Source organism: Pogoniulus pusillus, chromosome 25 (genome assembly GCF_015220805.1).
Source record: "Pogoniulus pusillus isolate bPogPus1 chromosome 25, bPogPus1.pri, whole genome shotgun sequence".
In the NCBI taxonomy this organism is placed as follows: domain Eukaryota; kingdom Metazoa; phylum Chordata; class Aves; order Piciformes; family Lybiidae; genus Pogoniulus; species Pogoniulus pusillus.
The window spans coordinates 10,102,350-10,127,136 of record NC_087288.1 but is presented as its reverse complement, the minus strand read 5'-3'; the positions used below and the strand labels follow the sequence as shown (position 1 = coordinate 10,127,136).

Below are 24,787 nucleotides of genomic sequence, written 5' to 3'. Positions count from 1 at the left end.
TTTATAATGCGGGTTCCCTTCTGCTGAATAGGACGAAAGATTTGCAGATCTGCTTCTTTAAAGCCATGGTCTTTTTGCTTCGTGTTAATATAATGTCTATGGATGTACTGCAGTGATACCATTGCCTTTTCTTGTTGAAGGATGACATGAAAAACATGGAAATACAATGCTAAACAAGCACCAGCCCCCTTTCTATCTTTCCGGTGTGAATTTTTCCTGTTACCTTGTGCTTTGACTTCTGACATCTGTCGTTGCTGATACACCACCAAATGAGCTTTGGGACCATAATGACTTGTTTGTATCGACCGAGTATCAAAATCCTTTTCGTTAGTCACTGTTGGTGGTGCAGTGTGCCCAGACCGAGGGCAGCTGGATGGCTGTCGGCTTTTTACCACTAGAGTGACAGTGTTGAACCGGGCCGGTTAGTACCTTGTGGCGCAGCGCGACTCGAAGGGGCTGCCGGGCTGCACGTGCGACAGCGCGGTGCCGGGGATGAAATGCGGGAAGGGTGCGAGAGGCTCTCCGGCTGCCTGCAGCGAGCTCCGCTTCCCTTCGGCAAAGGCATCGCAGCCCAGGGCCGCCGTGTGCGGGGGGCGGCAGTGCTCCTGCGCCCGGCCGGGCTGACATCTGTTAGCCACTCCCTGCGGCAGCCGACGAGTTTTGTCCCTACCCCAGCCTCTCGCCCTGTCCTCGGTGTCAGGGGGACGGGCCGGCTCAGCTGCGCTTTATGGTCCAGGAGGGGCTTCTCGGAGCCCCCACCATGCCGGCCGCTCCAGGGTGCAGGGGCTCGCTCTGAGCCTCGCCGGGAGGGTGGCGGGGGCAGCGGAGGGGCCATCACGGCATCGCCGGCGGCGGCGGGAGGAATGGAAGACAACTTGCCCTGCCTGGCCGCAGCCTGCGACCCCTCGGCGCTCGTCAGCTTCTGCACGGGTAAGGCAGCCCCGCCCCGCGCAGTGCCAGCCCGCCCCAAGCACGGTGCTGGGCTCCGAGAGTCGCTCCCAGCTCCGCTCCTCAGCGCTTCCCTGCTCTGGCGGGGGAGCGGGGAGAGCTGTGAAGGAGATGCTGAGGTAACTGTTTTCTCTGTGTGATTGTTAACTCTTCGTTAGCAGCCGACAGGGTCTGTGTTCAATCGAAGACTGAGGTGACTCGCTGCCGTACAGCATTCTTATCTGGAGAAAATGTTAAAAATAGACCAAAATGTTACTTATTCTATGTGGATAGCAGGGAAAACGACAAGGAATGCAAAGTCAGCGCACACTGGACGGAAGGCTCCTGCGGTGCGGGGTTCGCACCGCTTCCTGGGCGGTATGACTCCTGCCGGCTGCCCCAGCGTGGTCCGTAAATTGGGAAGGGAAAGAATTTCGTCCCATAGACCCAGTGTAGCCGACGGGAAAGAGCTGTCTGACCAGTCCTTCGTTTTGATCTCTCAGTTTTATGCCTTGCAAAGGAAAAGTTAGTGGAATGCCTCACCGGTAAGCGTGGGCTGCATGCAGGCCTTAAGCAGGAGGCGGCAGCAAAGGCTCATTCACAGCAGGTACTGCAGCCCTGTATGTGCTGCAGCCTCCGCTCTGGCTGTTGCTGTGTGGGTTTTGTGTCTGTGTGTCCTTCAGAACTAAGCTGGGTCTCCCCCGGCCTTTATTTTTATTAGTGTTGTTGTAGAAATAAAGATTTCAGCACGTTTTCTTTCTTTAAACAGCCGCTATCAAAGTAGCCCATCTTGAGTGCAAGTTAGGTAATGAACCGAAGCGTTCTAGCTGTATCAAACAAAAGAACACGAGTAAAGGCTCAAATGAAAGAATATGAGTTAAACCAAACGAGTAGCCCTCACCAAGACATCAGAGATAAAATGTATTTCTTTTGTGTAGGGTGCAGAAGTATGTTACCGTGAACGAAACAGGCATCACTGAGCAGCAAGTTTGAATCCTGCTGTATGGTTTTTATATGAGTACAGCATCTTGTACAAAAAGCTTACTCTTCTGGCCTATTATATGATAATTATCAGGAATGCTTGTTTTTAAAAGTTAGGAAAAAAATAAGGGCAGGTGTTTAATGCATGGATTTCTATGTGTCTTTAGTGGGTGAAAGGAATGACTTTGCTAGGGTGTACATTCTTAAAGTGAACAATGCACTGCCCTCTGCTTCAGAATTCAAAGCATTCAGTCTCGAATCCAAGATGTTGCAACTCTTGGGGGGGGGGGGGGAATAGAAAGGGAATTAATTGAAAATTTGAACATTACGAGTGCTTCATACAGTCTTTTGCAAGGATTTTTGTGATAGAAAAGAAAGGCTAAGGTTAACTATTTCTCTTCAGAACAAAATCGGAAAGAGCAGCAGTTTTCACTTGCAACTTTGTTACTGATTCGTAGAGTTTCCGCGAAGGCATTTCCGGTGACTTTAATGTTTTTTAGGGAGAGGTTTTGTGATAATCTGCAAAAAAATACAGCAATGTCTCCCACTTAAGCTTAAGGCATATCTTGAATTTCAGGAGTGAGCATAGCATGATTGAGATTTGTCTAGAAATCCAGCAGAATAACGTGTAAGATTTTTTTTCTATGAATCTGTTCTACTTTGGTGGTTTTTTTTTTCCTGCATCTTAGAATTTTGACTAAAATCTTGATGCAAGGATGAGGATTTTGACAACTAAGCATTTGTAATAAAAGGAAGATGTGGCTCTGGATACGCTTAGAAGTGTAACATATTCTACTGATTCCTACTTATTAACGTACTTTTAATAAAGTTTGGTGAGGGATTTGTGTTGGCTGGTAATTAAAGTGATAGGAAACTGTTATAGTAAAGAATCAAGAACTGCTTTGTTCATATGAAATTCATAACCTTGTCCTCAAGATCTCTTTGCCGTTGAGGGCTTTTAGCAGTTTTGCAGCAGTAACAAGGAGCAAAAAGTCTGAGACTAAGATGTAGAAATAATTTCAACTCCTTTTTTGGCCATATCTGAGTGTTCTTGCTTTATTTGAAGGAGATTAAGACTCTGCACTAACAGTAAGGTATTTCAGATGAGGCTTTGGAGGAGAGTATAAAGAAGAAGTATTCTAGAGTGGCATGCTTTTCTATAGAAACTTCTTTACCTTTAATGGTGATCTGTGTGTGTGTGCACACAGCTATCCTTGTATATATGTGAATTTTGCCCTATTTTTGCTAAAGCTAAAAATGAATTCCTAATTCAGCAGGGAAGAATTAGCAGGCCCTTTTAACATACAGGTTATTGATGCTGAAGGGCAGCTTAATGAGATCTTTAAGTGTGTTTGCTATCAGTAAGAACCGGTTCTTTTTCTATTTGTATTTAATTAGCTTTTTGTAACTAAAAGTAAGGTGAGGTCTTATGACATAGTGTGTGCTTTTAGAAAGATCCTAGCTGTCATATCTGAGATAGAATTCAGCTTAGTGATATAAATCAGGATAGAAATTTTCAGCTTGACCAAGGAGAATATTTGTATTCTTTTTGATTAAATATTTATCCCATGACACTTGGCATTATAAACAATATTTATAAATGGAAAAATACCCCACCAATGACTATAGATATGTACATTTCATTACTTTAAGACTGAAACTGATTTGGATGTATTTATCTTTAATGTTAAGATAAAGAGAGGGTTTGCTTAGGTGGTGGTGTTTCACAGTGGTGATATTCCAGTTGCTGGAGATGTTAATGGTAAGGGTGGCAGTACTGTGGTGGCTCTACAGGATTTCTGCAGGAGTGAGACTGTGTCCTTCTTGGACTTGGTGCTGTTCCTTGAGCTAGTGTCATCATGCCTTTGAGGGCACCTTGGCCGGCAGAGGCTTTGCCCTTTTTCTCCCTAGCATGGGCCAATGGTTATTTACATGTGGTGCTGCTCCTGCTGCATTGCTTCTCTGACCAGGCACTCAGGGAAAAGTACTTAATTCAAATTATTGTCTGACCTAAAGAACTTGGCTTAAAGTATTTAGGTGTTACAAGGGCTTCCGTCTTTCCAGTCCCTGTATGTAGGCAAAAATTAAGCAGATTTGACATAGAAGTCCTACTTGCAGCCTGCTATTTTACCTAAAATGGTTAGGCAGCGGATGGGGGCCAGTTAAATAAGCAGAGTATCAGCCTATTTCAGGAGATTGCATCTCTCTAAATGAAAAGGGAGATGTGTTTTTTCTTACAGTGTTTTTTCTTACAGTCTTGGAGTGACACTTCTGGCTGTCTGGGGAGGTCCTCCTGGCTATGTGGGGAGGTGCCAGTGGAGTGGAGGGTAGCAAATGTGACACCTGTCTACGAGAAAGGAAGAAAGGAGGATCTGGGAAACTATAGACCTGTCAGTCTGACCTTGTTACCAGGGAAGGTCATGGAGAAGGGCATCTCAAGGCACCATTACACACCATAGAGAGGACAAGCAGGGGATCAGGCCCAGTCAACACAGATTTATGAAGGGCAGGTACTGCCTGACAAACCCGATCTCGTTTTATGACCTGACTACTGGATGAGGGAAAGGCTGTGCCTATTGTCTACCTGGACTTTTGAAAATCCTTTGACACTGTTCCCCACAGAATTCTCATGGTCACGCTGGCTTGGATGAGCACAGCTCTGCTGGAGACAGCACTGCTGGATGGGCCCAAAGGGTGGCGGTCAATGGAGTTCAATCCAGCTGGCAGCTGGGCACAAGTGGTGTTCCTCAGGGCTCAGTGTTGGGAACACTTCTGTTTAACACCTGTATTGATGACCCTGATGGAAACATAGAGAGTGTCATCAGTAAGTTCACAGATGAGACCAAGTTAGGTGGCAGTGTTGATCTTCAGGAGGGCAGGGAGTCTCTACCGAGGGGCTTGGATAAACTGGATGGATAGGACAATGTAATGGCAGGAGCTTCAACAAGGCCAAATGCCAGGTCCTGCACTTGGGTCACAACAAACCCAAGCAATGCTATAGGCTTTAGGAAGTGTGGCTGGAGAGCTACTGGCAGATAAGGACCTGGGGGTTGTAAGTGACAAGCAACTGAATGTGAGCAAGCAGTGTGTCCAGGTGGCAAAGAAAGACAGAGGCATCCTGGCTTGGATTAGAAATGCTGTGTCCAGCAGGAGTAGGGAGGTGAATGTCCTCTTGTACTCTGCTCTGGTGTGGCCACATCTTGAGAACAGTGTTCAGTTTTGGGCTCCTCATTACAAGAGGGATACTGAGGTGCTGGAGTGAGTGGAGAGGAGGGCAAGGAAGCTGGGGAAGGGCCTGGAGAATAAATCTTATGAAGAGCGACTGAAGGAGCTGGGGATGGTTAGCTCGAAAAAGAGGAGGCTGAGAGGAGACCTCACTGCTGTCGACAGCTACCTGAAAGGAGATTGGTGCTGGTCTCTTCTCACAGGTAAATAGTGATAGAAAAAGAGGCAATGGCCTCAAGCTGTGACTGGGTAGGTTTAGTTTGGACATTAGGAAAAAAAAATTCATAGCAAGTGTGGTCAGGCACAGGAATGAGCTCCCCAGGGAGGTGGTGGAGTTGCTATCCCTGCATCAGTTTAAAGGCTGTTTGGATGTGGTGCTTAGGGATATGTTTTAGGGTGCTCCTTGTAGGGCAGGGATATTGGTTGGACTTGGTGATCCTGATGGGCTTTCCCAACCAGAATGTTTCTGTGATTCTGTGACACAACTACAGGTTTGTGTAGGTGCAGTGAAACCTTTTTATATGACACTTTTACTGTAATTTTATTGGAAAGTTTTGAGCTAGCCTTCATCTAAGTACAACCAATAACAATGATGATAAATGTCAAGCTACATATCACTGTCTCAATAGTTTTTTAAAAACAGAAGTCTAAAAAAATCTCTGTCTTCTTAGTTGAGTCACCTAAAACGTTACATTATTCAGTTAAAAAATTAACTTGCCATAGATTTTAGTGTTTGACATAATTTGACTGTGTGAGTCAGTGCTGTCATAACTACTTTACATTATTTGTTTTGAGTAATTAATCCAAGTTATCATTTCTGTCTCCTAAAATTATCAGACTGTCTCCTAAAATTAGCAGAGCTGCTCCATTCAGTTGATATATTTTTCAGATGAGGGGAGATTTTGCACCAGCCTGCCTATGCTGGTTTGTCTGCTGGAAGCCTTTGAGCATGTCTGTGAGTCCAAGTTTCACCACTCAATGAGCATAACATTTCTGCTATTGCTAATTAATGTTGATGAGGAGATCTAAAGCATTAAATGCTACATTTGAATAGTATTGTCCACAGTTCTCTGCTAGAAATGTGTTACTGTTTTTTCTGACCTTACCTTTCCTGTTTTCCAGAAAAAGACTCTATTTAGTAGCGTTCTTAAAGAATCACATTGAGTTTCCTGAACAAAGGAGGAAGTATGGTTTATAGAAACAATGGAAAGCAACCCAGCTTTACCAGCAGAGCTGGGGCTCCTTTTGCCCAGCATTATGGTAGTCCAAATGTTTTAGCCTGTATTTTAGGATAATTTTTTGCTTCCTAGTGATCCCCTGACAGAAGAGCAAAGTAGTCCCTACCAGGGGAAGCAGTAGTCACCATGAAATGACTTCATTTTTGTAGATGTGGCTATTCATGCTTGTAAGTGAAAGGCTTAAATGCCTGGAAGTGGCTTTCTGAATGTAGAGACTGGTAGGATATTACTCTCCCTTCAGTATGCTTATTTGCCTACTTGTTAGAAGGAAATTATGATAGCCACCACTCTTTACTGGTATCATTTTCCACATCAGTTTCACATCTTCACCTAGGGTCCTTGTCTTATGTCTAGAGGTGAAATCTCATCTCATAGTTCACAACAATACCATTGCTGCCTTCTATGCTGTTGTAAGTCTACTGGAATTTGCAGGAGGATGTATACTTGTTTTTGAATTCTGCCTCCTTATTAGGGTAGTATAGTTTTACTTGCTGCTTTCTAATAACTTGACAGAGTTAAATAAAGCTGCTATGGAGTGAATATCATGAGTTGGACTAAGGTGTATTTACTTGCTTTATCAGTTAGCTTAGCCTATGCTCAGTGAAATGAGCTGTAACTGCTAGCAGTTTCTGGACTTAGCCTGTTAACACTGAAATTGCCCAAGTGCCATTTCCCTTTCAGAGGTACCTGCTTTCCAGGTAACTGAGAGAAGAGACGTGTGTGGGGTCTGATCCAGCTGTGCACGTTACAGGCTCATGTGTGGCATCATGCAGAGCTGTAGGGATCCCTCTGCCAGGTCACACAGTGTTTGACTCTGTGTATTGCTGTTTGTAGTCATGCTGTAAACGTTTGCATGTACACAGCTTATTTCTTTGTTCTGGCTGAGAAACCAACAAAAAATAAAAGATCCATCTGGTACATACTTTGGTAACTAACTGCATTCTTACTCTCTAGCATGTAACTAAACATCTGCAGTGGTGCACTGTAACAACAGTGTGATGTAAATATGGCATAAAGTTAAAAATATTGTGAAGGTCTGTTGTAGTTCTAGAGCGAACAGAAGCTCTGTTACCCCTTCAAAAAGGGCTAAAGGAAAAATGCTCCACACAGGATTAGAAAGAATTGGAGATCTAAATGGAATCACTACTCACAATTATATACAACAGAACAATAACATACAAAGTACACAAAATCATATTTGGCCTCAGCCTAGTCCTCCATCCTGGGCTTTAGCAAGATCTCACTAGACCCTAATGCCACCTCTCTCCCCTCCACTCCAACATCTCCCTACTCAGGACTGATTGATACACGAGAAAAATTACCCAGGCTGCTCAAGGCCAAAAGCCTCCCTTGAAATACCAAAACAAGAGATAGCAGTCCATGCTGGGAGCAGGAGAGAGAGGAAAGGGGCAGAATGGACAGCAATGGCTGTTTATACAGGGGGTGCAGAGTGATGGGAATGAAAGAACAAGGATTACTCTTTCTGGTGTCCATCCCTTGTACTGTCTGGTATTTCTGGAGGACTTTTCTTTGTGGTTAAGACATCCAGTCTTTAAACCACAACAAGATCCATAGGAGTTAATACTTAACCTGACTCAACAAAAAAGTCTCAGTTCTTTAACTTGATAGCTACGTTGTAAAAATGTGGCTACATCTTTGGTAACACTGGTTCTGCTTTTCTTGTTAAGATGTCTATCTTGCTCTAACAGTTCTAGGAATATGTGTTAGTCATCAAAAGATGATGACTTGTCAGGAGTAGCAACTAGCATTTTCTTAGCAGTCACAAAAAGTAATTTCAAGTTGAAATAACTGCAAGCCGTACTTAAAGTTGCTGAAGCATCAAAACTGGTGAAATATCAGAGGTACAGTCAATGCATCAGACCTGTCACTGAAATTCAGATAAAAAGGTTCAGGTTACATGCTCTTCCCTAGCACTGAGTCTTTGCTCTCACATTTTGAGTAATATCTAGACTAAGAAACCAAAGAAAGTAAGAACACCCCTGCATCGCACAGAAATAATAATGGAAAGCAGCAGCACTGGAAACCTCCCTTTTGCAGCATGCAGAACTGAAGTGCTTCTTCAACCCACTCTTCCTGCAGTGACACAGAGGGACTCCCAGAGCAGAACTTGCAAAGATACACAGAAAAACTGCTGGTTGTGCAGGTCCCCCTTTGTCATTAGTCACTTACCGTGCTGAGAGTATGCTCTGATTCTGCACTTGTTCTTCATATGTTCCAAAAATGCAGTAATTTGAGGTTTGCCTGTAGTGCTTTTCAGAGTCAGATTTCTGATACCTGTGACATAAAGGACCTCTTCCAGAAGTTTGATTGAATTGATCATTCAGGTTTTTGCATGCTGCTGCCACCACCATTACCATTTTTTCCTACCTAAAACCGGTTGCTTTGTAGCCAGTAGTGGGAAAAGAAACTTGAAGATCTTTTCCACTTCAGAGGTTCCATCCGTGGAACAGATAAATGCTATCATACAAAATGTATTAAAGCAACTTTGATAGAATGTGGTCCATTTTCAGTTTACTACACTTGGCAAGCTTTCCACGTAAGTGCATGTGTTTTCCTGCTGAATCCTTTGAGAAGGAAGGAAAAGGTATGCCTGTGAAAGAGCATGGTTTTACTATGTAGACATTCATGATGGTTACATATGTGATTGTGGCACTTCATTTTTGTGTAGGACTTCCACATAAAATCATAGAATCATAGAATGGTTTAGGTTGGAAGGGACCTCAAAGATATCTAGCTCCAACTCCCCACCATAGGCAGCAACTAGAACAGATGGCTCAAGACCTCATCCAACCTATGTTCGAGGTGAAATTTTAAAGGGTCTTTACCTGCCTGTTTTGCCCAAAATGTATTGTGCAGTGATTGAGTTATTTATTTCTTCCTCTGGGATTGTTGGGTTGTTTGGTTTTGGTGGTGTTTGGTTTCTTTTACTGTGGTAATTTGTGTCATCACATAACACTGTTGCCATGTGTTTGTGCTTCCTTGCAGATGAATTGATTCTGAAACCTGTTTTGTGGTTTAGCCTAAATTAAAGATGAGGACTAATTCCTCCCTTTCCTGTGGAGTTTTCCATTTTAAGGCTTAATAGTGCTAGGATTAGAAACTGAAATTATCATTGAAACTTGCTTCATTGTCATGTATTAATTTCTCTGGAAGCAGCCTGACTGTAGCTGTTTAAAAGAAAGTGTGGTCACACATGTCATGCTATTCACGTGTTCTTCCTCTTCACAAATTCAATTCCATAGTTCCCTCAGTGGTTTGTGAAGATTTTGTGGAAGCTTTCTGTCAATGATAGCCTTGTTAAGGAAAATATGAGTGTTGGATAATTGATGACTGAGCAGTCTTCTGTCAGGCAGCAGCAGATGCAGTGACAGGAAAGGTGTGAGAAAAGCTTTCCACCCACACCTTGTTTGTATGTGTTAACTTCAGAGCTTCACTGGGACTGTTTACTTGCTAAAATAGTAAACAAGAGAAGCTTAATTGAAGAACTAATCCCCTTTTAAAAAGGTATTTATGCTCTGTTCTCCTTTTTGAGGGTGGTTGTTGACTTACACCTATAGATACTTCTGCTTGCTGTCTGGTCTGGAATGTTTTCTGTGACACAATATGCAAATGTTCTCTTTATTTCTCAATACTTGTTGCACTGCAGTAACTGCAGGTTGTGACTAATGTGCTATGGGTGGTTACAGGCTGGCTGTGTGGGAGTCATGCAGCCTGTGCTCTATCCTTGACACTAAGTGGAGAGCTTAGCAGTGTCCTTTTAGTTCTTCTCTTTTCACTACAGTCCGACAACCAGAACTGCTGTTGATTTGGTTCCCCTGGGAGTAAGCATTGGCCATTGTAGAAGTATGACTCTTGTACCAAAGCTTGTAAGCAGTGCTAGAAGGTGTGGAGGCATCTTGGTATAGCTTAACAAAGTGGGATTTTGACTGCTACTGTTGGAAGTGTCATGCTGGATCTAGCCTGTGATTAGGGCAAAAACATTAGACTTTAAAAAATCCCAAAAGCAAACCTTATGGCTGTTCTTCCTTTCAAGATACAGAATCACAGAAACAGTCTGGTTGGGAAAGCCCCTCAGAATCTCCAAGTCCAACTAATATCCCTACTCTACCAGGGGCACCCTAAACCATATTCCTAAGCACCACATCCAAATAACTTTTAAACAGATCCAGGGATAGTGACTCTAACGCCTCCCTGGGCAACTCATTCCAGTGCCTGACCACTCTTGCTGTGAAAAAAAATTTCCTAATGTCCAACCTAAACCTACTCAGTCACAGCTTGAGGCCATCGCCTCTTGTTCTAACTACCTGTGAGAAGAGACCAGCACCAACCTCACAATGTCCTTTCAGGTAGCTGTAGACAGCAATGAAGTCTCCTCTCAGCCTCCTCTTTTTCAAGCTAACCATCCCCATCTCCCTCAGTCGCTCTTCATAAGATTTATTCTCTAGGCCCTTCCCAGCTTCCTTGCCCTCCACTCACTCCAGCACCTCAGTATCCCTGTTGTAATGTGGTGCCCAAAACTGAACACTATTCTGAAGGTGTGGCCACACTAGAGCAGAGTGCAAGAGGACATTCACCTCCCTGCCCCTGCTGGACACAGCATTTTTAATACAATCCAGGATGCCTTTGGCTTTCTTTGCCACCAATGTAATGTTTTTATTGCAGCTACAAGTTAAAGGGTGCTCTCTGCAGGAGATGCTGCCTCTTGGGATGGACCATAATGGGAATGAAAACTGAAATCAGTGTCCTTTCACTTGGAAAGATAAGAGCCCCACTGAGTACTCTAATCCCAGTCGCTCTCTCCTCTTCTCATATAAGCGTGCTGTTGCTGCCTTCTAGACTGGGCTTTTTCCAGCAGAGCCAAAAAGGAAGGTTTCACCCATGGAGAAGGTGTTATCTAAGCCAGAACTTTGGATGTTTGATGTTATGGCACTTAATGATTTCAGTGCTTTTCTGTTTTGCTGCTGAAGTTAAAGTCTGTGTCGATGAGAATACGGCAAGCTTAAAGAGTAGAAGCAGCTTTCTTCTGTGGTAAAAATGTACTTAAGAGCCCACCAGAAACAAAAACTCAGCTGAGTTTGTTGCTGAATAAGCAATATGTATTTGACACGTTGGAAAATTTCCTTCAGTTTCAGATAAAAAGCACGGCAGTACTACCGAACTGAAGTTTCCCAGCAGCACGCTGCGCCGACGGGAAGTGTTGGGCTTTCTGTCTGTTGTTGCAATCTAAAGATCTGATCTTTTGCCAACTGGATTTTATTTGTGTGTTACTGAAAAAAAATACATTGAAAATAGATTTTGGAATGATAGCTTGGAAAGCCAAAGGGTAACCTTTATAACCTGGGACTTAAATGGTGAAAAAAACAAGCAAACAAGCCACAGCTAAATATCCAGGCACTGCTCTGAACAGGATTTACCACTGTCAGTCTGACAAGAGCAGTCAGAAGATAAAAGTCTGTGAAGGGAAGGAGAGGTGCAGAGGAAGGTGGATTACTGTGGGTGCAGCTGCTTCTCCTCTTTTTTTTTAATTGCACTGTTTCTCTCTTTCCCTCCCCAGTCTGTGGCATTCACATGCCATCATACCAACTTCCCTGTCCACCAAACATCTGATGGGTAACTGTCTGTGTAAATGAGTATACGCCAGGAAAACGAGTGTGTCAGATGATCCCTTGTTTCTTGGCAAACTCTCTATGGTGTTTGCTGGACTTAGTTCTGGGTAGTGGTATTTTTGTCTGAGCCTGAATACAGTTATTTATTGTGCTAAGCAGATCGGTGACAGTTAATGATCTTTTGTAGATCTGTGCAGTAATGAAACATTGTTAAAGGGTTTTGAGAGGGAAATCAAAGACTGAACATAGAAACCAGAATGAGGGTGGTTCTTGAGGATTTAATCTTCTGGATGATACAGGTATCCTTGATCCTCCAAGTCAGTCAGTGCTTGTGAAAGGTGATTCAGCCTAAAATGCAGAATTGGTTTGAATTGTCTTCATTTTCTTTGCTTGACTACCTGTCCTATGTTATTTTTTAGGTTTCTTTTCAAAGATAAGCATGGATTTCAACATCAACTTTGCTACAGCACTTTTGGAGTGCCTCAGCAGTTCACAAATGTTAGTTAACATGTGGGATGATGTTTACATTTAACAGATAGAGTGAAGTTAAAAAGAGATTAAGGTCAAAAGCATGTGCTAATTTTTTAATTAAGTAATTGCCCAACTTGATACTTGGAAGACCTGACTGTCAAAGTGCATAGGTAGGACAGCCCTATAGGTGTCAAAGGCCTGACTGCTGCTGATGTGAGATGCCTGTGAGAGCTCAGCACTTTTCCAGCTAATGCTGGTGTTTCAGGTTAGGCAGAATGTGGCCAGTTCTTTTGGAGCATGAGGAGGATGCTTTCTTCCCATCAGACTCTAGTCACTTGGGCAGGGTCTGGCTTTGTCTGCTTTCTGCAAAGCCAGAGCCAAATATATTTATCCATTCAGTGGCTGGAATGCCATCCACTCATGGTACTGGGAGATGGACAGTGGTAGAGCCCTTAGTGAAGAGGAAGACCTCAGAGACTGATCTCTCTTCAGCGTCTGAAAAGTTACTTTCTTATAAAAATTTAACTTGATCTGTTTGGGCATGAGGAGGATAGGGGGAAAGAAAATCTAGGCACTGACATAGTTTCATGCTTGGAAAAGTATTAATGTGTAGCTTAACATTTTATCATGGAAAGGTTCTAACATTTCCAGCACAAGATGCATTTTTTTTGGACAAAGGCATACTAACACGTGCCTGCTAAAGTGTTATTTTTAATGCACATGTAACTTACTGTACATGGCAGCTGTCTCTCTAACTGCTATGTGAAATTCCAAGCATATCTGTTAGAAAATATGCTCTTTGCCTCTCTCTCTTTCTCTCAATGTGACTTGAAAATAGAGTGGTATCAGATATGAAAAAGAGCTTGCATGACTGGAATTGCTGGTGAATGAGCTATAAGGGAGATCTCAAGCAGTTGCCTGTAGTCACCATGAATTCTGTCCATGGAGTGTGGAAGTTGCTCCTCTCTTTAGCTGAAACACCATTTTGGAAGGTCAGGGCATAAACTGCTGGTTGAAGACCAAACAATGAAGAGTCCTGAGCTGTGGAACAGTATGAAAAGTATCAAGAGATAAGGAATGCTATAAGAAGAAAAATGATTTAAAACTGCAAGGCTTTTTAAGTAGTGGGTGGTGAAAATCCTGTGAATAATCTGCTGCTGAGATGGAACTTATTGGAGGTGAAACTGATACGAAGCATGCAGTTGGACAAAAGTACATGATACAGCCAGCACAATTACCTGCTTCTTCCAGTAACTGTGTGGATAACTATGTCAAATATGAGAAGTGTGTGTAAGTGTTTGCTTTCTTTTTCTTTCTTGGTCTACATACCAAAACCAGTGTTGGCAAGTGTAAAGTCTGATCTGTTTCTTACTAAAGCTTCTGTGCCTAATAGATAATAGTTGCTGGAAACATGGGTGAGCTAAGCATTCATATTGGTCAAATACAACATGGGTGGAGACATCTTCTGAATCTTGTGCTGATACACTTCTAGATTATATGCGTTAAAAACAATGTGAGTGTTTACAGCAGCAGATGCACAGGATTATTGCAAGAATATTTTTTTGTAGCAGCTGTAATTTGTGATTATTACCATTTTTTTTCCCAAGATGTTTTCTGTGTGTTATAGTCTCTCTCACTCTTGCTTTTTCATGTAAAAAAATATCAGCCTATGTGTAAGAATCTGTTTAGCATACACAAGTAGAGCTGCCAATTGTTAAAGATGGAGCAGCAGATCATCTTCCATGTGAGACCAACCCTTTAAAATGAGATTGCCTGAAAACAGATGATGTTCTCTATAACGTGCAGTAGTGGGCTCACAAGCATGAACTCTCTTCAAACCATGAAGCAGTTCACACCTAGCAAAGATCAGTAGTGACTACTGCATTGCAGAATATTCAGGTGCTAGGGTAGAATCTTATCATGGATTATCTACAGGCAAAACACAGCAACAGTATAACATATATATGCTGTGCTTAATTGAAAAGTACTAAGGAAGCTTTGTCCAGTGTAGATTTAAAATTTAGTGCAGTGCTTTTACCATTTCAGTTTATAGTCTGTTTTTAAACTGAGTTATGGGATGCATGGCTATTTGTATAGATACATACTACAATACGTGTAGATCTATTCCAAAGGGGCCAATTTATATTCATCCAAGTAATGCATACATTCCTGACAGCACAAATTATAAATGCCTTGTGGAGACTGGTCTGGAGTTTTTAGGCGCCACATAGATACTCAGGCTTCAATGATGGTTGGAGGTTTTTTGCTGTTGCTTTGTTCAGGTTATTTTTTTACTGCCAGGCTCTCAGTGGTGTACCACTCTCCAGAGTCAGTGACTCATCTGAAGCCATCTCAAAGCTCTACCAGAAAGCACAGAAAGAGCTTTTACTTTTGTCTCAAATAGTTAATGTGAGATCAAGCAATATGTTGTTTTGAAATCCAAATTGAAAAATTGAGAAATTAGAGAGAGAGACTGAAAAAGTAGAAATTAAGTGAAATATCTGTGGAGTAGTCCACAGTATTGAAGGTCAGAATCTTGTGTTTGCAGGACAGGATAGCTGGAGATGGCTTCCCACTCCACTTCCAAGCCAGCTGATCTAAACTTCTAAGAGCACATCAGAAGTTAATGCAGTATCATTTGAGGGGAAGAAGGTTTTTTTAATCTTTTATGTTTGTGTTGTGTTAATTCTTCCTTCCCCGACTTGTATGCTGTACAAAATTGAGATAATTTCTGCGTTCTTCTGGAATTTGAAGGAGGTGAAGGAGATACTGGGATCAAAAGTATAGAGTCTTAATTCTGCTTATTGATGTTGAGAACTATGTATTAGAGGCAGGGAGCAGAATTCCTGATCTTTCATAAGTTACTTTTAAAACAAGTGAGCCACAGAAAAGGGCGAGAACTTTCTTTCACTGAACATGGTAGGAAACCCAAATTTCTGAGTTATCTTTCTGGAAATATAGGCCTCACCTAGAGTAATTTTATTAAGCTTCAGAATAAAAACTAAAAGTTATGCAAATACCTACCTTCCTGCACACATGGGCAGATCATAGTCCCAGTGAGAAAGGGTCCTCTTGGGCCAATTACCTCCTGGAATTGTAAGCCAGAGCTTGATAGAAGTCCAAGTAATTTCTCTTGCATTTCTGCAATGAAAGACTTATATCACTCTGAGGAAAACATAGAAAACTGTGTTAGTGCCTTGGCAGGCAGGAGTTCAAAAATACCTGTGGTTTGTGCGGCTTTATTGGATAAAATGCAGGATTTTCCACCCTGTGTTTTAAATTTCCGTGGGCTGGAGTTAGTAGAATTTGTTTTTCTGAGATGTTGGTTATATCTAAAATGAAGCTCTTACTTGTGTATAGACAGGGCTGGAAGGAACTGACCCAGAGAAGTGATAATGGATGCTGTGGCATTGGAATGGGCTGCCCGGGGAGGTGGTGGAGGCACCGTCCCTGGAGGTGTTCAAGAGAAGACTGCATGAGGCACTTAGTGCCATGGTCTAGTTGACTGGCTAGGGCTGGGGGATAGGTTGGACTGGATGATCTTGGAGGTCTCTTCCAACCTGGTTGATTCTATGATTCTATTGAGGGGCCTCCCCAGAATAGGTGGTTCGGTAGTAAGATTTTTGTTGCTGTTGTTTTCTGTTTGTTTGGGGGAGTTGTTTTTACATGCAGCCAGTTTCGACTTCTCATAGGCAGCAGTGAAGGGTGATACTTGTCAAGTGCTGTTACCCTCAGAGCTATATACAAGTTGGGAAAATTAGTTACAGATTTGGATACTTGCTTGGGAAGACACTTTCACAAGATGTATACATATAAACAATACAAATAGTTGAAGAAATAAGAAGTTAGAAAAAGGTAAGTCCACAAGCGAGGCCTCATTCCCCACTTAGAAGCTGCAAATCCCCAGAGACTCAAGTAGCCAATTTACTCAAGACGCTGTGCTGCAGTTCCTTGCAGTGAGGGTTCCTTGTGCCATCCTGGTTTGAAGAAGCCTTCAGGGCTGCAATTTCAGAACGCAGAAACGTGCTGCATGATGTAAGCCCAGCCAGAGCCAGGAGGTGCATTGCAGCAAAGCCGTGCTTGCCTTCCAGCCCGCCAGCTTTACAGCCCAGGGAGAAGTGCTCTCCCTGAGGAAGAGCTTTCAGCGCAGCCTGGGAGCAGCTTTTCCACAAGAAGATGCAAGGGCAGGCAGGACAGCAACAGGTGCAGCAGCTTCCAGTGGGAAGAGGCAGCTTGTTTAATAACGCTGAACCTGCTGTGGTGTGGAGAAGGGTCCATGCGGTTGACTCCGGCTGCAGACGGGCAGGTGCCTCCTTTGTCCCTTTTCCCGCCTTTTTGCCTGACTCTGGGAGGGAGAGGAAGAAAAGGGTCGCTTTGGAGCTCAGCGCCGCGGCCCTTGAAGCCTTTATTTCAGCTTCTTTTGGGGCAGTTCTTTAGAATGACAACAAGCTATTCTTAATGGAGGCAAAATCTGAAAGGCATTGCAGCTTTGCAATTGCAGCTACGTTCCCTTTCAAGGCTTCTTTAATCATAGAATCAGCCAGGTTGGAAGAGATGGTTATAGCCTCTTCAGGAGGGACAGGAAGGGGGGAAGGGGAGGGGGTGTTGCCCTCTCCATCAAAGATAAACTGAAGTCCATGGAGCTCCACCTGGGGATGTGCAAGGCAAAAACAGAGCATATGGGTAAAGGTTAAAGGGAAGGTGACATCCTAGTAGGAGTCTGTTACAGACCTCTTGATCAGAAAGGCAAAGCAGATGAGGCCCTTTACAAACAAATAGGAGAAGCTTCACACGCTCAGGCTCTGGTCCTCATGAGGGACTTCAGCCACCCTGACAGACATCTGTTGGAAGGACAACACAGCGCAGCACCAGCAATCTAAGCGGTTCCTGGAGTGCACTGATGATAACTTCCTCCTCCGAGTGGCAGAGAAACCTAGAAAAAAAGGTGCTATGCTGGACCTAGTCCTCACCAACAAGGAGGGGCAGGTGGGTGAAGTGAAGCTGAAGGGTAACCTTGGCTGCAGTGACTATGAAATGGTAGAGTTTAAGATCCTCAAGGCATCAAGGAGAGTGCACAGCAAACTCACTGCTCTGGACTTCAGAAGTGTGCTTGTCAGAGAGACTGACCCGGAGTGGAGCCTTTCCTGGTTTGGTAATTACTATCATTTGGAAGCCACATAGGGAGCTCAGTAATGTCTGGCCTTTGAAATGATTATTTGACAGAGCTACTTACTCCTTTTACAAATGCTTTGTAATGATCTGTTGTGTATTTATATGGCCTAGGAATTTATCCATCATAAAACCTTTTAAAAGTTTGTTAATTGAAGGCTTTAGCAGATGGGGGAGAGTAAAGCACTGCTACTTCTTTTTTTTTTACCCCACTTGTGAAAGGAAATGTCAAACTTCTCTCTTCCATTTGGACTGCTACCCGCTGTTAAGATGATTTATGAAGATTCTTGTATTTTGGAAAGAACTCTCATTGTTTTCTGCAGTGTTTCTTTTGACTCATGCACTGCTCTGCATATGTGTAAAGGCTAACATTGTAAGGATAGCAGAAGTATGAATTACATAGTACTTCTTTAAGTCCATGTAATTCCCTAAAGTAAAAGCTTTTCTTGGTGGATTAGTGTAAATTTATCTTTGTTCCCTTTCAGCTGCTGCATAGGTACATATGGTTGCAGAAACTTCCTTACAACAGACAGGGTTTCATCTTTTGAAAATGCAGGCTTTAAATAAGAATCTAACAGACTCCTCCCCAACCTGGGCTAGCTGTCTCTGGTCTGGATTTGTAAAGCACCCTTGAAAGAGCATCCTATATACTGGGCTGTAGTATCTTTAAAGTGAGTTTTCTGCATGTGGGAGGTATAGTTATGGTTGGTGATATTAAAGGCATTTTGTTCAGTTGTTCCAATCTGTTGTCTTTGGATCTCAGTCTCGTTAGATGCCTCACTAACTCCTCTGCTCTTCTATTGGCCTCAATGAATACATTATTGACTATCAAGTGCTACACTTCTGCTTTTGGTTTAACCAAATAGTGAATTAAATCAATATGCAAACCTGTCTTCTTGCAGGAGTTGTTTTATCAATTTAATCTTAACTATTCCTTTCCACTTAATAAATAATGATTGTGAATACATTAGTGATTAGTATTAGTTTGGTTCACTAATTCCTTATAGAAATGTGGTTAGTGTTGTGTTACTGCTGTTCTTCATTTTGGCTGGTTCAATTCTTTGTCCTTCAATAGTGAGTATAATTGAAAGGAAGCTGGCATTAAACTCCTTAATCTCTTTCATGTTTAATTGAAGTGGTTTGGCTGAGTGTTTCTTTTGCTTGCATATATTTTAAAGGTGCCCTTATGCAAGTATTTCAAAGATTAAGAGTTTTTTTTTGTGAAAAACATGAGTTCTAGGACTGTGAATTATATTGACTTTTTCCTTCTAAAGTCTTCATAAGATGAGTGGTCTAAAGTTTAGATTGTACATAACCATGGTAATGACAGCAGCTCTTTATCCTGTTTGTATGTAGTCCATACAATGTGGACTTATACTCTGTGTTTGTATGATGTATGTCAATTTTGTAAACCTGTATTAGAAGTTCCTCCCTGAGTTGATCAGGATGGATCAGGAATTCAGTACCTTGGATTTAGCAACATATTATTTCAGGTTTTCTTTTGGTGTCTGGTATTTGATTTATTGGGGCAGCCAAATACAAAAATACCTTGCGTGCTCCTTTGGCTTGGCAGAAACAATGCAAAGAGACTATGCAGAAGCTCTAATTTCCTTTTTACTGCTGAGGAGTAGATTTGGCTGCACTGTGCCTTCAATGCTAACCTATCCCTGTGTGGCCAAACAGATTTTTGGAACCTTTTTGTAGTGTATTTATTTTCTGTTTGCTTCAGGCCAAATCTTGTAACGTCATAAGTCTTTTTTGGCACATACAGGGTAGTGATGTGAAAAAAGTTAGGAGGAATCAAAGTTAAAGAACTGATCCAGTGAACTACTTAAACTGAGATTCCCACTTGATGTAATTAGATCATGGCTACCAATACATGTTTGTTCAACTGAGAATGCTTTTAAATTTACATCTTACTTCAATGTTAAGGATTACAGTTAAAATTCTCAAACAGTTCCAAAAAAAGTATATTGCAAACTTTTACAACAGTTTTATGCTGTTTTAGTCAATTCAGCTGGCTGTTTAAATAAGCTCTTTTTTTCTACTGGTGAGCATAGTTTTCCTTCTGCATTACTTTAACAGAAAGTGTATTGCCTCTTCTGATTGCAATAGGGTCAAACTCCTTAAGCCTTCTGTCTTAGCAAATGGTTAGTGATGTTCTGTCTTGAAACATTAGACACATTTAACACAATATCTATTCCTTATTTGTCTGAATGTGTTTGTTTGCACATCTTCAGTAGTTCAAAATTATGGAACAGGCATACTCACACTGCATATATGCTTCTCTCTGTGGCTATTAGTTTTGAACAAAACAGCTCAATGCCTCTTCCTACTCTGCTTTCCCTCTGTACAGATGACAGCATCTCAGCTGCAAGCACATCTGATGTCCAGGACCGTCTTTCAGCCCTGGAGCTGAGGGTACAGCAGCAAGAAGATGAAATCACTGTGCTAAAAGCAGCATTGGCTGATGTGCTAAGGCGTCTTGCTATCTCAGAAGACCATGTAGCTTCTGTAAGAAAATCAGCACCAAGTAAAGGTAAGCACATATTTGGTGATTTTTGTATAGAGTTAGAGTGCTACAATTCAGAATATTCTCCACTGATCACTTTTTTTTTTGTTCTCTTCCATTTTCTCTGATTTGTAAAGGCAGAAAAGAGTTGGATGTATTTATTTTTTTGAAGAGTGGCTTTATAGTCTATGGCTAACGTCTGAAATATGCTTATTAACTTTCTGACACTTTTATGAGCCTAACACTCCTGAAAATTTACCTTGGTTCTTGCTTTAATTTAAATGGTGAAATGCTTTATGGCTATAGTCTTTAGCCTGCTATTGGGGGCTCTGAGACTTAAGAGCAGTTCTGAGTCTCAGCTTAGGTTTCATCTGTAAGTTATTCAAATGAAGAGGCACAGTAAAAGGCTACATTTCCCCCTGCTCCTAAATTAAAACAAAATACCCAAAACACATTGCCACCAAATAAGGAAGCCTTCTGAATGCAGTTTATTTTTTTTTTAATCTACAGAGATAACTCTCTACCAGCAGGTTTATTATAAGAAGTCACCATGTAGCCTCTCAGCAGTATGTTTTGGTTAGTGGTTATTAAATTTTGCATTCCAACTATGAACTATGCAGGATTGTTTAAAAATAAAGAAACTAGATGCTGTTTGCATTAATTTTCATGTACTCCCTTCCCCCCCCCCCCCCCATTGGATATTTTCTGTTCTGGAGAAGTATTTGAATCACATAATTTGAATTTACTTCCAACTTTGTGTATTTGGAAAGAACTACAGCTATGTATATTAGGCCTATGATTAAATACATGTTTAGGTCATATTTCAGATAATTCAGTTCTCATTAACAATAAATGCTTGTATCTCCATCAGCCCAAGCAGTGCAGAGCTCTCACTACAGCAACATCAGTAAAACACTGAACTGACACATGGTAGCCTATATTTGCTTGGGTGGTGGCTGTATTATGCAGGCTGAAATTGAAAAGTTAAAAATGCTGACGGTCTCAATTATTTTAGATATGTCAGAGAGATAAAATTCTTTAAGTGTTGTTGCAGTCTCACTGCCAGATGGAAGGAAGTGGTGATGCTTAATTGGCTTGGGCTCTGAATCCTGCCATTTTCTCTTGGCTTGCTAGTGGCAGACTGTTGTCCTCTCTGCTTATAAATGCAGCTTTTATCTACTCAGTATGCATCCCTGGTCTCATCGAGATTGAGACTTCCTTCTCTTAACTGTATGTAAAAAGACTTCCAGCAAGTATTTGACAAAATCACTCTGCTCTCTGCTTTCCATTATAACTTTTTTTTTAATGAAAAAAGTGGAAAACTGTGAGTATAATGTGTCCAGCATAGAACCTTATTCTTTCCTTTTATCTGTAGCTTGCATAAACACAAACACAGATAAAGACCTTTGACTTGTAGCTGTCTGAAGCCCATTAAACTCTATACACAGGCAGGACAAATTGGCTGTGCTCTGCAGAATGCATCACAGCCATCTCCTTACTGATAATCTGGAGGTCTTGGTGCTATATTATATACAGGTGAATTTGTTCTGTGAAAACTAGTTATTTCTTGGAGGTGGGCAGAATATCTGCATATGTTCAGATTTGTACTATTACTGCCAATTAATGACAACAGAATGTAGCTGTGAAGAGCAAGATGGGGACAGGGGCTGGCACTTTGGGACAGTTTAATGGCTGTGGAGTTCTTAGGTTGGTAATTGGACTCAATGATCTTAGAGGTCTTTTTCATCTGAAACAATTCTACAATTCTATGTGCACGTATGAGCATTGAACTTAAATGAGTTATGACTAATGGACACTGTGTTTAATTTGTGGTGAATGTGCCCCATTGTGTTCAGTTACCTAATACCACCAGGCAACACATTAATTTCACTGCCAATCAGCTGCATATAGGTAGTATAAAGACATCACAAAGGAATATTTTCACATAGGGTTACTGTCTCAAATTAGACTTGATGAATTATTATGAGATTAATATGGCTTAAAATTTAAATATCAATGTTTTAAGTATTTCATCACAAGTTCATATGTAGCTGTTGCAACATTAATAGGCAGTTAGGCAGGCTACTTAGTAGTTCAAAATCCTGCCCCCAGAACTGCAAACTCAGGGAAGATATTTACAGATTTGGGTGTTTGGTTGGGAAAATTCTTTCACAATATGTGTATATACAGTAACAAACAGGTTAAGGAGAATTGTATTTGGGAAAAAATAAATTCTCAAGAAGTGAATATTCCCCAGCAGCAAGCAATCTCCAGAGACTAGAAAAATGGCCAGTTTTACTCCTAAGGTGATGTGGTACTGGTGTCTTGCTTTTTGGCAAGACTTACAGAAACTGCAGTTCTACTGCAGAGCAAACAAAAGCGAAAGCGGAGCCAACAAACTGCATCAGCACTGTGCAGCCAGGAACGTGTTTTACAGCAAAGCCCTGCTCTACAGCCAGCAGCCCTTTGCAGCATGGGGAAGTGCTTTGCTGCAGGGAAACTTTTCCAGCGGCAACAAAAGCTTTTCAGCAAGGAGAAGAACAGCGTGGAGGAGAAGCAGCACACGCGTTTTGGCTCGTTCTCTGTTTATTAACTTCAAGCATAATTGTGGCTGACGACACTTGGAGAAGTGGGAAAACCCAACCTGTTGCATCCCGGGCTTGCCAATGCGTGGGGATTCTCCACGTGGAGTGGGGAAGAGACCATGTGAGCCGACCCCAGCCTTGGCGGTGCTTTTCTCCTGCCACTTCTCGCGTTTTCTCTTTACCCCATCCCGACTCTGCAGAGGGGAGGGGGAAAGGGGGGTTGTGAGCACACTGCCACTGGGGCTTTTTGTAATACCTTGGATTCTACTTCAGTATTTTATGCTCATGCAGCAGATTAAGAACTCTTGCAGTGTTTTATCAGAGAAATGTTATTCTTTTTGTGAATGAATAAGGTTGGCAGAAGGTCCAAACTGTTGCACAAAATAATACTAAAGGAAGTAATTGTTAATTCTTCTATTAAGCATCTCTCTCTAGTCAGACAGGCTCTCACTCGTCAAGTCATGGTTGCTGCAAAGGTAATTATATCCCTTCCGAACTTTTTGGCTTGCATGATCCTGCCAAGAATCTGGATTTCTGCATTACAATAATTGCAGTTTCCTGGTAAATTTTATACAAAGGTTTTCTTACATAGAAATACTGAGGCTTTGATTCTCAAGTATTTGTCTCTACCACAGCCCTTACAAATACATGCTGATGTAAATAATGAGTAAAGAGAGTCAACAGATACAATTCCAAATACACTGAAAGAGATGTCTTCAGCTCGAAGTATGGTAACAGTGAGAAAAAATACTTACAAAATAAAACCACACTTGCAGGAATCATCAAACTAGGAAAAGCCATCTTAAATCTTTCCATCAAAAAGTTTTCATGTGAGTAAGAGAAAATAACTTAGTTTGAAGGAGTCTTTCCTACTTGCTGCTGTAATTAAGTTTCTAAAACATCTCTTTTTTCTTTTTTTTTGTTCCCACTTCAGCAGAATCTTTAAAGAGAGTTTTTTTTTTTTCCATAGGCTAGGTGCTGTGAACAGACCGTGAGTCATGCTGAAAGGGACAAATCTTGATCACCACCTTTTCATTGAATTTTCTCATTCTGAAGCTGATGGTGCAACTTAGCATCCTTTGCTCTCATTGCATATCTGCTCAGCCGATTCTGTTCTTATTCCTTCATTTAAGTCGTCAAATCAACCCTATTCGAAGATGAAATACTGTACATTGTCCTCATAGTCTTTGTTTTTAACCTGTTTTTAAAATGTACATTTCTCTCGCATCCTTATTTTGAACCTAGTCCAATTTTCAGTGAAAAAAATCATGTGGACATGGGTAGATTTCTATTTCTAACCCATTGGCAGGAGGTTGATCCCTCTGAGTTTTTTCTGTCACCCTATCTCAGAAGCAAGTTTTTCTTCATGCAGGGTAGGTGATCTGTGAACTGTATTGGATAAGCTAAAGGGTGAGTTTTTTTTTTTTTTTCTTTTAGCCATCTTGGGGCCTCCTACTAAAGCACAAAGTGGAGATACCAAATGAAACACCTCTAGTAGGGACTGCAACAGAATTAGCGCTTGTCTGGTTCTTTTTAAAGCAGACTGGGAATGCTCACATTACTTCTTTTCCTCTTCAGTACTTCTTATTGCAAAGTAATTCTAAATAGAGAATATCTTTTAGAACTGAAAAGACTCTGGTAGTACTTCTCCATCTCTGTATACTCCTCCTAAACTACACAAAGAGGTTACCAGGTCCGAAAATAATATTGAGGATTAGAAACTTGAAAAGGATAATTAAGAATCAGGTCCCCAGCAGTGGCAAGGTTTGGAGATCATAGTGTGTGGGTGCACTTGTGGATTTTATTTTTTTTCCCTCCTGTATTTCTTTCACTGCTTTAATAGATGGCTTGGTAAGATTTTCTTAGGCAGGAATTTCTTCACTTTGGCAGTTTTATGCTCTTGTTGCCACATGTCTCTGATACATGACTGATGCTGTTAATGTTCACAAAAACTTTCAAAACAAAGAGCACCTGGACACTGAAGGAAAAGAAAGCATAAAAGCAGTCTGGTGCTTGTGGCTGCCAGCAAGAGAGATTGGATCACAGCTGGTG

The 24,787-nt window shown here is 41.7% G+C and overlaps 1 protein-coding gene across 1 annotated transcript in view; it reads left to right on the top strand.

The window, feature by feature from the left end:
- The first annotated feature begins 670 nt into the window (after nucleotides 1–670).
- The window catches only part of EML4 (EMAP like 4), a 98,002-nt gene continuing 73,885 nt past the window's right edge, over nucleotides 671–24,787 (top strand). Inside the window, exons 1-2 of the mRNA XM_064164396.1 lie at nucleotides 671–930; nucleotides 19,995–20,177. Of these exons, the coding sequence (XP_064020466.1) occupies nucleotides 864–930; nucleotides 19,995–20,177 (250 nt within the window). The 5' untranslated portion in view covers nucleotides 671–863. The remainder of the gene's footprint in view (nucleotides 931–19,994; nucleotides 20,178–24,787) is intronic.